The 12,212-nt window shown below is 43.3% G+C and overlaps 1 protein-coding gene and 1 long non-coding RNA gene across 2 annotated transcripts in view; both read right to left on the bottom strand.

The window, feature by feature from the left end:
* Window positions 1–276: 276 nt before the first annotated feature.
* Window positions 277–2,740, bottom strand: LOC125642253 (uncharacterized). Its single transcript, XR_007358343.2, has 3 exons — window positions 2,560–2,740; window positions 1,868–2,006; window positions 277–1,064 (listed from the first exon to the last, which is right to left on the bottom strand). It is a non-coding gene; the product is annotated as an uncharacterized LOC125642253 (long non-coding RNA).
* Window positions 2,741–7,615: 4,875 nt separating this feature from the next.
* The window catches only part of HS6ST2 (heparan sulfate 6-O-sulfotransferase 2), a 230,056-nt gene continuing 225,459 nt past the window's right edge, over window positions 7,616–12,212 (bottom strand). The window contains exon 2 of the mRNA XM_048863259.2: window positions 7,616–10,744. Coding sequence (XP_048719216.1) covers window positions 10,045–10,744 — 700 coding nt within the window. The 3' untranslated portion in view covers window positions 7,616–10,044. The remainder of the gene's footprint in view (window positions 10,745–12,212) is intronic.

Here is a 12,212-nt window from a genome sequence, read left to right as displayed (position 1 = left end):
ATGATTGGAGAGGAGATAAATACAATGGAAATCCCTAGTTCTCCTCATGCAGACACCATGGAGGGCCAGTTTGCTTCTGAGCTCCCGAGTTGAGTAGAGACGGCTAGCAGGCAGTGCCGTGGGAGCTGCAACTGGACCAGAGCCGTCAGTTTCAAGGACAGCGCTCCCACTAACAAACATTTCTCAGCAATGCAGTAGAAGCAGTTACATGAGCACTCTCCTAACTGTCTCTCGCTACGGTACGTGTGGGCTGTGGGGGCCTGGACATTCAAGTGGTTTTTGCTTGTGCAGTCTATGCTGTATGTCCTAACAAATCAGGCAGCCACATCTTCTCAGGGAAGCAAAGAAAACAACTAAGCGTTATAATGTGATTTGCTCAACAACAACAAACATTTTAAAAACTTTGAACCAGCACTTTGAATCTCTACGTTCAGTTGGGGGTCTGATCAGTGCTTCGTTCATGGGAACAGAGAGCTGTACATGTGGCAAACTTTATTTTTCAAATGATGCAAAGACATATATTGAAATCCACATATAACAAGCAAATAAGGGGTAAAATGGTAAGGAGAAGTGCTCTTGGCAAATGTAAAACTCCAAGCTAGCTCAGAGGCCCAGGGGACACCGTGACACAGAAACTAATGTTATTGTGTGTACAAGAAAAAACCCACATCTTGCTGTGAGACAATCCTTTTAGTACAGCCACCAAAACAAGTCACAATTCCCCCTTCATCTTGAAGGGATGGGTGGCACCAAAGCATTTAAACACAACATTCACTAACAGAACTCAGCTGTCATGGAGTCAGGCAGACTGTTTTCAAGTTCGCAAACTCTCCCAGGCCAGAGCTATTTCCAAGGCGTCTGCTCCCTCTAGTGGCCATTTGAAGGCTGCTTTTGACTCCTGAGCACATCCCAAGCAGGAGCAGTCACCCCTTTCTGTCTGCATAGTTCGGCTACACTCTCTTTTGAAGTCAGTGTCTGCTCTGACTGGTGAGGTTAAGTAAGAGAAAGTGATGCTCCGAATAATCACCGGGTGGTGTTTCTGCTCCTGGATTGGATGACTGAAACTTTTATAAACAGAGTGAGGCTTTGAATAAGTCTCTTGTTCACACATGCATTTGCAGCACCTCAGCACAAATACCCATTGGAGTATTACACCGTGATATCTCCAGAAAGCCAGCCTGCCTAATAGCCAGCACCTGGGTGTTGCTTTCTCTCCCAGAGCCATGAGGATGTTACAAGGTACTACCCAAGCACCTTTATTCTTAGGGTAAAAGCATTCCAGAGACCACACATAAAAGCAAGAAGCAGATTTAAACACACACTAAACATACCAGGAGTCACCCATCACTCTTATGGGGCCCTAGCAGGCCAAAGTCTTTCCCAACCCTTCTGAAAGAGTTTCCCTCCCCGACCCCTCCCCCCCCCCGGACAAGAAGATCTTGTCTATTTTCTGGATCAGAAAGATGGCCCTGAGTCAATTCAAGTTCATCCTTTTATTCCAAAAGCCCTTTCTTTAACTCCCTGTCTCTGGAAAACCCAGCTTGAACCAGTATATCCAAACAACTCCTGTTTAGTCTCAGTGATTCACCTCAATCACCTCTCACTGTTTTGAGTTCTTGGATGAGCAGTAGTTCCCTTCCCTCCCCCTACCCCCATGGAGTGGAACAAAATCATTTATAGATTTAATACAGTATGGCCCCCAAAGAGATTGCATGTGATTGCAGTATCTATCACCAACTGAACTCACATTTTTTGTGTATCTGAACATTCAGCTCTTGTTAGGAACCCTGTCTTTGCTTTGCATAGTTTGCGTCAGCATTTTGGTTTTTGTTTTCAAATATAAAGAGCTATATCATTAATGCCTTACCTGTCCGACATAACATGTTCACGGCTTTCCAGACTTCATCACCCAACTTCCGAGAAGAGACGGTGTAATCTGGTGAATAGATCCCCTTGAAACTTAGGGGCCAAATTATATTAAGGGGCTCAAATTGGCCACTCATTCTCTAGAGATAATACAACAGGACAATATTAGCATCACAGTAGTAGGGCTGAAGACCATCAAGAAACAGACTAAATGAAATTAGCCACTTCCATGATGAGGCTGCAGGAACAGGCAGATTGCCTTAGGAAATCCTGATTGAATTTCATGCTTACTAATGGAGATGTTTTGCTTCTCAGTAATTAGGGTTTATTATTATTATTATTACTTATTTACCATGTATTGGTTTAAACTGATGGGCTAAACTGACCCCTGGTGTAAGTTACCCGTGTAAAGTCCACTTTGAGGGTGCTAAACCTGTGTTTCACATGAAAGTAGGGGAGTACCAGTAGAGATTTACTATAGGAGGCCAGAGCTCACCTGGCAAATATTACCCCCTCCCTAGATAAGGATTAGCGGCAGGACATTCTTCAGGCTCAGCCTCGCCCTCTGGAGAGGGCACTGGCAGCAGGTATGACGTGTCCCCGCATTGTAACCTGAGCTTCCCAGCCCTGCTGGGAGCTAGGCTGTTAGTATCCTGCAGGCGCTCTGCGAATAAAAAAGCATCGTTTCTGTACCTGTGCATGTAACTGGGGTTCTTCCAGGAGAAGCTACAGCTGGCTGCAAGGATCCTGAATCAGTGCCGAGAAAAAGAAAACAGACGATACAGAAGGAAGGTAAAACATCAAAGCAAACAAGAAGAAATCTGTCAGGAAGCTGGGCCACAATCTCCCATCAGACAGCAGTGCAGCAGAAAGAACAAGCCACCTCCCTCTGTTGAGAAAGACACAGTGAGGAGACCCCTCCCCCCCCACTGCCCCTGACCCCTTTTCTCTTATAAAGCTACATGCTGAGAGCCTGAAACTGCAGTGGCCATCTTTGTCAAGGGCAAAAGAAAAAAGTAAACAAGAAATGTGTTGGCAGCTATCTTGGATGTGGGCAACAGTGCATAGACTCAACAGACTGGCGGCACTGAAGTGGAAAACAGGTCATAAAATCTATATTAACAAAGGAACGTCGCGCTAAAAGAGAAAAGGCCCCAATAAGATCCATTGAAGTTTGAAAGAAAAACTGAAGTCCCAACTGTTAATCTTGTCTCTAAAGATCAGCCAGAAGCAGGAAAAGGAAGAGCCTGGTATTTCTCTTTTGCAGCTCAGCTTAAAGCCAATCCGGCCTTTCCCTCCTCATGACCCCTCACATAATTCTATAGCACTGTATAGCCTTAGCCATCGGAGAAAAACAACTCGGTCCCTAGCTCTTGTCCCAGCGTTCAAGGACGACAACAGTGCTGTCAATTGAACAACTCACATCTAGGCCGTGCTCCTGCAAATAGTTATTTGGTGTGGCCAGATCCCCATGCCTGCATGGGGGGGCTCTGTTTAAGTCCTCATGAGCCCACCCAGCAAGTAATGAGCGGGCTCTGCCCCTGAGCCTTAGACTGGAACTTAGAGGCCGTGCCCGCCGCGTCGCTAACATTGTATTTTAAGTAATATTGTGCAATTACTCAATTTCAGAATGAAAAAAGGCTCCTGCCCTGAGAAAACTGCAGTTGTTTGCGTTTCACCAGCTTTCCCGGCCCTGGGGGAAATGTGCAATGGTGCTGCTAAGGGCAACAGCGCAACGAGATTCCCAGACAGAAATTTGAGCCTTGGGCAGAAGACAAGAACAAAGGCAGGACAGCAGAGCAAGGGATGTGGGAAATGTTGTGTCTGGCCCCACTAGCTGCCTGACCAGGGCCTTGGAACAGCTCAAGGCAAGAATTCCTCTAGGGGACCCATCCCGGGGTTTTCATTCTGGGACAGGATTTGGGGCATTTACTCAGCCCAGATCTAGTCAGCAAAGCTCCGGTTCTATGCAGATCTCTCTGTTGTGGCTCAGGGCTTTGACCTGAGGAGTCATTGTCACTGAGATGGCAGCATACCTGCGAGGAAGGGAACTCAGAAAAGCCTCAGGGGCTCAACTTCTTGTTTTTTAATGATTTTTATCCTTGGGTTTTTATGTTTTCCTTGTCACCACATCAGACTGTCAGGGCACAAGAGCGGGCAGGGAAGATAGGAGGCCGTCGGTGAATGTGGTGAAACCTCTTAGCTGAGGCTTAGAGGGCAGTTCCCCATCGTGAAGCTGAGATGGCAGGTGCTGGTCACCTGGGGGTGAGACAGCTCCCCTCAAACACACTGGTGAACCCCCACAATCCTGTCCTCTCCCTCCCTCTTTCTGCTTCCCCTTCGTTTGCTCACCTACTCATTCTCTCTCCATTGAGCCTTTGGCAGCCGTGTTTTGGTGTGTAGTCAAAACCTAAGAGCAAGTGAGGTAGGCCCTGGGTGGGGCATGGGGGAGAGAGGGTATGGGTGGGTGATGTGACAGATGGTGGTAGGTGACACCCACTCCTCACATCACTACCATTCTGCTCTACAGGTAGAGGATCCCCAGTGCCTCATCTCCTAGTGAGTGTCTAATGCCTAGTATGTTCCATCCATAGCCTTCAAAGAGCTTTACAAAGGAGGGTCCATTGTACAGGGAGGGAAACTGAGGCAAAGAGAGGTGAAGCGACTTGCCCAAGGTCACCCAGCAGGTCAGTGGCTGAGCCTGGTCTCCTGAGTCCCAGCCTAGTGCTCCTCTACCCTTTGGTGCAGGGAGCTAATAGAAGGAAGGGTATTTGCAGGCCAGTTCTCTCCCCATTCCCATCCTCCCACATCAGCACCAGCATGCAGATGGGAGGCCATGCCTAAAGATGCAAAGGGGCTGCTTTCATCTCAGCCAAGAAGAATCAGATGTCTAAGGAATGGCTGGTCCTCAGGGGATGCTCATGTACCAGGACCAAGGTGACCCTCCAAAGCAACCCTGGTGTTTGCCTTCTGTGCTGCCTTGGTCATTGCTGACAGCGAGTCACTTGGGGCTGTGACCAATTGCACGCAGCCCCAGATGCAGATGAAACCAGAGCTAGCTTTAAACTAACATGGGTCTGGAGGAAGAAGAGGAGAAGCAAACTGAAGGCATCTCTTGTGGATGGAACCTACCGTCACAATTTAGGGCCTGAGCCTCCTCTCCCGCATGGGGTTAGATCAGGAGTGACTCCACTGAAGCCAGGTGAGCTGCACCAACATATGAATGGTATGAAAGGACAAGCAAGCCCACAGTGGGCTAGTCGGAATGAGCCTATTTGTGAGGGACATGCCCAGCTCCATTTCATCACCTTGGTGACAGAGGTATTTTTAATCTGAAAAATTTAATAATATATAAACAGCCTGAGAAATATTTTCACTGTAGAAAGACTGTTCTCTAAGGACCTGCTCTCCTTTGGGCCTCCCTCCGTCACACTTTGCTGCAAATGCTCAACACCGATCAACGGCCTGGGTCCACAAATTAGGGTTAATTTTCCATCAGCTTGAAGGATTTCCTCAATTGTTTTATGTTTCTACCAAAATTTAAAAGGAGGGCGTGTGTCAGTCTGCCTGATGCTTCCCTCGTTAATGTGATTAATGGGATCACTGATAGCATTGACATTTATCAGCTCCTAGGCACGTTTCTGACCAATGATTTTTGTATAGTATTTGGATATTTAAGAAGTAATTATACAGTAAAGAAAATGGATTAGTTCATTATTATTTAATAATAGCACATAGGAATCGAACATGTATGATGCTGTATTAAAAAGTATCAACAGAATAAATGGGCTGTGAAGCTAATTAACAGAAATCCATTGAGCAGTTAATCTTCCACATTGCTTACATACCAATGTGTTAATAGTTTTAATATGCACTCTAGTAAACATCAAATATTAGCTGAAAACACAACACCCTGTAAAAGGCTGTTCAGATTTTATGGTTCTGAAATTTTCAAACTTTATTTTTAGTTAAATTCAAAGTCTCACAGGATTGCAAACAAATCCTCATGTTTATAAGAAGCCAGTTCAATGTAACCCATGCACAGGAAAGCTTTCAAATCCAGATCTATGAAGAAAGGAATTGGGGAGTTTTCCTATGAGCTTGTCTTTGGGAAAATATAGTCCCATGATATTGACTAGCTGTGTACTGTTGAGCATGCAGCTTTTGATCTCCTGATACATTACAATTTAGCTGTTTACATGTCAGTCATGGTCAAGTGGTTCTGCTCCATTTGGACCTTCGAAAGTCCACACGCAAAATGTTGGGGCCAGATTTTCATGATTGCACGTCTCCCATTTAAGCACCTAAGCGAAACTGCCTGTTTGTCAGGAGTGCTTAGCACCAATTAAAATTTGTATTGGATTTATGTGTTAATCAATTTGCTTCTCCAATTCTGTTACATCTCAGTCTGTGAATTCTCAGATTGCTGCATTGACTGTTCCTTGGGCTGATGTCCTGCTAGCTGGTCACCTTCAGTTTTGCTTGTATCCAAATCTGGTGGAAACTTAAAACCGCTCATTAGTTTTCAGAAGATTTCTCCTGTTACATCTTTACATGTGTCCATTTTTCTTTGAGCCATCAGATGATCTGAGGGCAAGGAGCTTCCGAACTCTGGGTTCTAGACTGAAGTTCCTCCATCCACACACACCACATCCTTCTTCCTCTGAGCTAGAAGATGTTTTATTCAACTGTCAAAACATTTCTCTTTGGTTGTTTTTTTTTTTTTTTTTTAAATGTGCCTGGTTTTGTGCCACACTTCATTGTTGGGTTGCTTTTTGGTATGGGATGGAAGCATTTTTCACAACTGGCATCTATGAACAGGTCCACTGGGGCTATTCACCAGACCGACAGGCCTCTGTGTAAAGCCGAAGCCGTCAGACTCCGCCCAGCATTAGTCTTGACCCCAAGACACCATTCTTCGCCTTTACATTGAATTGGGAAGAAAGTGGACTTTCCCCAAAGGAATTTGTGTAGGTCAAGGGCCACATCCTGCTCTGATTTACACACCATGCTGGCTTCAAGGAGGCTGCATTGGGTATATATGTCAGAGCAGAATTGGACACCTAGTTGCATTTGCAGAGCTGGGCTGAAGGGTTTTGGAGAGACCTGGGACCAGTAGTTTCTGGCTGGCAGCCGGATTGTGGATTTCTTGGTTTCTGTAAGCACCCCACGCGACGCTTTGATAAGCACATGTTAGGAATGTGACAAAGCCCCTGACCCAAATAGAAATAAGTCATTTGGCTGGCCAATCTTGAACCATGTTCCTACTTCCCTCTGCTTGTCACAGGGCCTGAAAAATTCTGACCGATCTCTTTTGTGTCCCCCAGTTCCAACGACAATAAAGACCTTCTCTGTATCACTGAAATGTTTCTAGGGCTGAAGCCAATGGACTCAGTGGAGTGGACCACTGGCTCAGGATCTAGCAGGATTAGCCCCCAAGTAAAAACAGTGGATATTGTTAAAAAAAAGTGCGGGCAGCCAAAGCAGTGTTGGAGCTAACAGAAGCGGTGGGTGCTCAGTCGCTTCTGAAAAGCAGGACAAAAATCTTCACCATGGTTCAAAGCCTCCCTGCCCATAGGAAGTAGTATGGTCTAGGTTTGGAATACATTTCAAGATGGCCATAACTTTCACATCACATGCTTGACTCTTACTGTCTACTTCATTCTTGTCAAACTTAGCATTGCCTCTTAACTGCACAATTCCCAACAAGCGTTTCCAGATAAAGAAATAATGAACTAAGAGCAAAGACTTAATTAAATTTTATTTATTGGTTCTATTGTTAAATTACACAATCAAAGTCAGTGAATCGGTTTGTAAATCTACACAATAAGACAGCAGTCTACAGTGGAAATCAGTAGAATTTATATGTTTATGACAAAACCTTGTATCCTTATATTCATGTCCCCTATATACAATAAACAGTATACACAAAGAAAATGCAACTAGTCTTTGTAAACCATGCACACCACAGCATAAAAACAAAAAGCATCTTCTGCAACAGGCCCACCAAGTGGCTTGGGTTTAAGTCCTGTTTACAGCAATGCCTTTCAGTTTTAAGAGTGGATTGTTTTCCCCCATAAAAACCAAAATACAGTTGAGACACCATATTGGCGAATGGACTTCTTAGAAAGAATGCACTGCACATGAAGTTATTTTATTTCCCACATTGCTAAGATAATTTATTTGATTCTTTTCCAGTTTTCCCAATCAGCAACACCACCAGAATGTCCGATGTAACAGGACCTTTAGACAACTTAGGCACGAAGCCATAGATGTGAGTTTTAAAGCCTTCTAATTTCTATGTCTCCTGGCCCTACTTGTGCATTTAACATTACAGATGAAAGGATATAGTGGAAATGAGCATTGTAAGCATCATACATATTAGAACAAGGAAGGCCATGTTCAGATAGCTTCCCGCACTCACCAAGAACAAGGGGGTCAGTCAAGTTAACACAAGCCTACACAAAATATAACAAGCACATAAATTCAAATGGCCAGTTAGTACAATGCTTAAGAGCATGGTGGGCTACATATAAAATTTCTAAACTTGCCTAATTTATAACTGGAATCTTTACAGTTGTTTTGCATAGAGATTTGTACGATCAAATCACATTTCTTGTCCTTACCCCTCACGTTATCATCCTGTTGCTTTCAAGTTAAATGATCTATGTGCTATTGCCAGCAAAAGGCATCCTCTAGATCTGCTCCAGATGAGACTGGATGACAGGAGTACTTTCAGAATGATCTCTAAATCCAGAGCCTCAGTAACACTCTTTCTTGGGTTAAGTACTCATCCCATTTTACCGGACAACCTTCTTTTACTGTATAACTATGGCTATTTACTCATATTTGTTGCAATCTCTTATAATTGTCTACAATCTGTCAGCACTAAAAAGGGCTCTAAAACATTAGAAAAGAGTCTGATTTTTACATTCCGCAGTAAGGATTTACCAAAAGCAAGTCACAATTCAAGTGTAAATCTACTTCACCTCCAATTGGTCACGAATAACCAAAGCAATTATTTGAAAAATGTTGCCAGGACTAGAGATGGGGTTTTTTTGTTTTTTGTTTTAGACAGACACTATACAAACATTCACAAGATAATTTCTTAGAAAGACTCTCCTGTCTTACTTAAATCACCAAATATTCAGCATTTGGTAAATGCAACATGTATTCCAATGTATAAGAAAAGCTGTTAAAACTGGATACTATTATAAGAGTATAATTTTGAGAAGACTTTATGAAACATGAAGATGTGACGTAATTTTTCCAGAATGTTTAAAATTATACTGCCCTGAAAAATTCTGAAAATAGTGTCCTTAACATTGACGTTCAGTTCAGAAAAGTGTAGTGTTGCTTTTTTAACGTGAAACAGACCAAGCTTAAAACTCTTAGCAGTAGGTAGAAAAAGTTTAAAATAGTAAATATTTATATAACTAGACAAATTACTTCTATTTTTTTCAGAGGAACAGCCGTGTTAGTCTGTATTCGCAAAAAGAAAAGGAGTACTTGTGGCACCTTAGAGACTAAGTCTCTAAGTCTTAGTCTCTAAGTCTTAGTCTCTAAGGTGCCACAAGTACTCCTTTTCTTTTTTCTATTTTTTTAAAGCCAATATTGTATGCAAAATGAGTCAATTTTTTCCTCTATACCTTTATTGTTTGTTTCACTGTCTTGTAATTTGGTAAATATCGCAAGCCGTTGGGGGCCTTAGAAATACATAATTAAAATTTAAAAAAAATCCAAGAGGAAAGGTTTTGCAAGGATGCTTTATTATGTGCGTGTGTTAAACGCTCATTACTAGAAAATCAATTTGCTTCCGAGGCAGGTTTAACAGGGCATCGCATCACATTTCCAGCACCCCATTTGATACTCAGAACTAATTTAAGGATTTTTTTTTTCAGTGTCCAAGCAACAATTTCTGGAGAGCCCACCTGGCTTTTGTGTTTCATAAATAATCCAACAAACCTAAAAAGGACAATTTAATTACACTGTAAGGTTACGTTTTCCACGTACAGTACAACATGTAATGCAAAGGCAACTGCAAAGGCAACATTTTATCCTCTTTTGCATCAAACATTTAAGAAGTGTAATTTGTTTGGACTAACATTGTCGTCTAGGAGTTGTATGGTTTGTGTTTATGGTATTCAACCAGTCTAACTTAAAAGATTTCAGTCCCCATTATCGCCACCGTTCCACATTCCCTATGTAATCAGTAGTTGCATTATCATCACTCTGTTCTTTATTGTGGGCTTGTTTTGCCTTCAGCATCTTCCGTTGCTCTTGGCGCTTCCGTCTGGCTTCTTGGTGCTCTTTCTGTCGCATGTACTGATACCTTTGCAAAAAAAGGTCTTTTGCATAATCATACAACTCCATGTCTAAAAAATTGAGGGTCTCAATGTGTTTTTGAGTCTGCTCATCTATTTCCACACTAGAGGCCCTTGTGCTATTATACTGTGTGAATGGCGCGATGAAGTTCATGTTAAAAGTTTTTTCAAACAGATACTGAGTCTTCCTTTGAAACTCCGTAAGGCCAAAGAAAGCCATACGTTTCAGGTTCTCTTTTGCACTGTCTAGAAGAACCTTGTTTCTTTGCTCCTCTGGCATGACAGACAAGTTGTAACATCCAACCAAGCTCAGGTCAGACAGCATGCGGACCTGCCGATTATTGGCTAGATTGTATGGACAATCCATAAATTCTTTAAGGGAACAGCCTGACCAGTCGTCCCCTGTGTAACAACTGGGTAACTCTTCAGTAGTTGGAGATCTTCCATCACACACGTGTAAGGAAGCCTTCCACGTTGCTCCTCTCTGGACATGTCTCCATTCACTCAAATATCGGGACACAGGGTCGCGCAGAATAGTAATATAGTAAAAGTTCCTGGGAAGGGGAGAAAAGAAAAGGCAAAGTGTGTTTAACCAGGTAGATCTCTGGCATACATTGCTTTAGCAGTCACAATCTACAGATTTTTGGATAAGCTTAGTTAATAAGCTTTAGAAACTCTAGTGAAAAGTGTTTTGCAATACAATGTACCTAAATCCCTGATGGGAATAGAACAGCTATAGGGCAGTTCTTCTCTGCACCTAATCTCCCTGCTTACTGTGAGATTTGCATTTACAGGCAAAGTATAAACTGAAAATATAATTTATTTTGACTTTACTAACAGTGCTTTATAGCCCGGAAACTAAATTCCTTTTCATTGTCCACTGACACATACAAAAATGTGCCTTTTCCGGGATCTGGAGGGACGCTCTTTCCTGTGGCTGTGTCTACGCTAGGGAACGTCACCAAAAAATTGCCACGGCTGCTATCACTGGTGGGAGCCTTAGCGTAGACAAGACTCTGGTGCTCCGTGAGTTTTCCACCACCATGTCAATTCAAGATGGCAGCCCATCTGTACTCCAGGGTGTGCCACGTGCTGTACTCCAGGAAGGGGGGTAGCAGCAGGTGTAGTTCCCTTATGCACAGAGCTACAGGGACCATTCTCGGGCATGCCTCCCAGAGCTCTCAACTGCTCCTAATGCTGACCGGACTTAACACGGTTATATTCGTCAGTTTCAGAGGCATTGGGGAGCTACCAGGACTAAGTAAGCACTGGCCAGACCCTCAGCACAAATCATCTTTGTTCAGTCCTGGAGAAAAACATGCTTCCCTAACCTCTAAAAGGCCTCATGCTGCCCGTGCATGGCCAATCCCCATTATGGAATCTCACGGATTAACAGGATCACCTGGGGTCCCCATACAGAATCTGGCACCGTGCATGTTACCAGCAAAATGCAGTATTCAGTGCCTTACTTTGCAGTGTTTGCACAAGTGAAAATGTGTTTGGGATCATTACAGACATGCAACTTGGGGAGAATGTTAAATTAAGTTTTAGTTTTTAGTAATTTACTTCTTTCTTTGACGAGTGCCCTCACTCTCATTTACCCTGGCTGAGTGCTGGTCATTCATTCAGCTCAAGTAACTATATATCTGTGACAGACGAATACACCACATATTTTCAATTCAAATAACGTGTTCCTTGTACAACAGTGACCTCTTCTGGTACTATGCAGGGCAGTTGTAGCCGTCCTGGTCCCAGGACATTAGAAAGACAAGGTGAGTGAGGTTATATCTTTTATCGGACTTACTTCTGTTGGTGAGAGAGAGGCAAGCTTTCAAAGCACACAGAGCGAAAGAAGAGCCCTGTGTAGCTCAAAAGCATGTCTCTCTCACCAACAGAAATTGGTCCAATAAAAGATATAACCTCACCTACCTTGTCTGTCGAATTTTCTGATACTGTAAGTTATAGTCCACAAGATGCTGCCTTGGACTACATTTCCCAACGAACTCTGAGAGCCCAGTAGTA

This window comes from Caretta caretta, chromosome 9, assembly GCF_965140235.1.
Source record: "Caretta caretta isolate rCarCar2 chromosome 9, rCarCar1.hap1, whole genome shotgun sequence".
NCBI lineage: Eukaryota > Metazoa > Chordata > Testudines > Cheloniidae > Caretta > Caretta caretta.
This window is presented reverse-complemented; position numbering and strand designations above follow the sequence as displayed.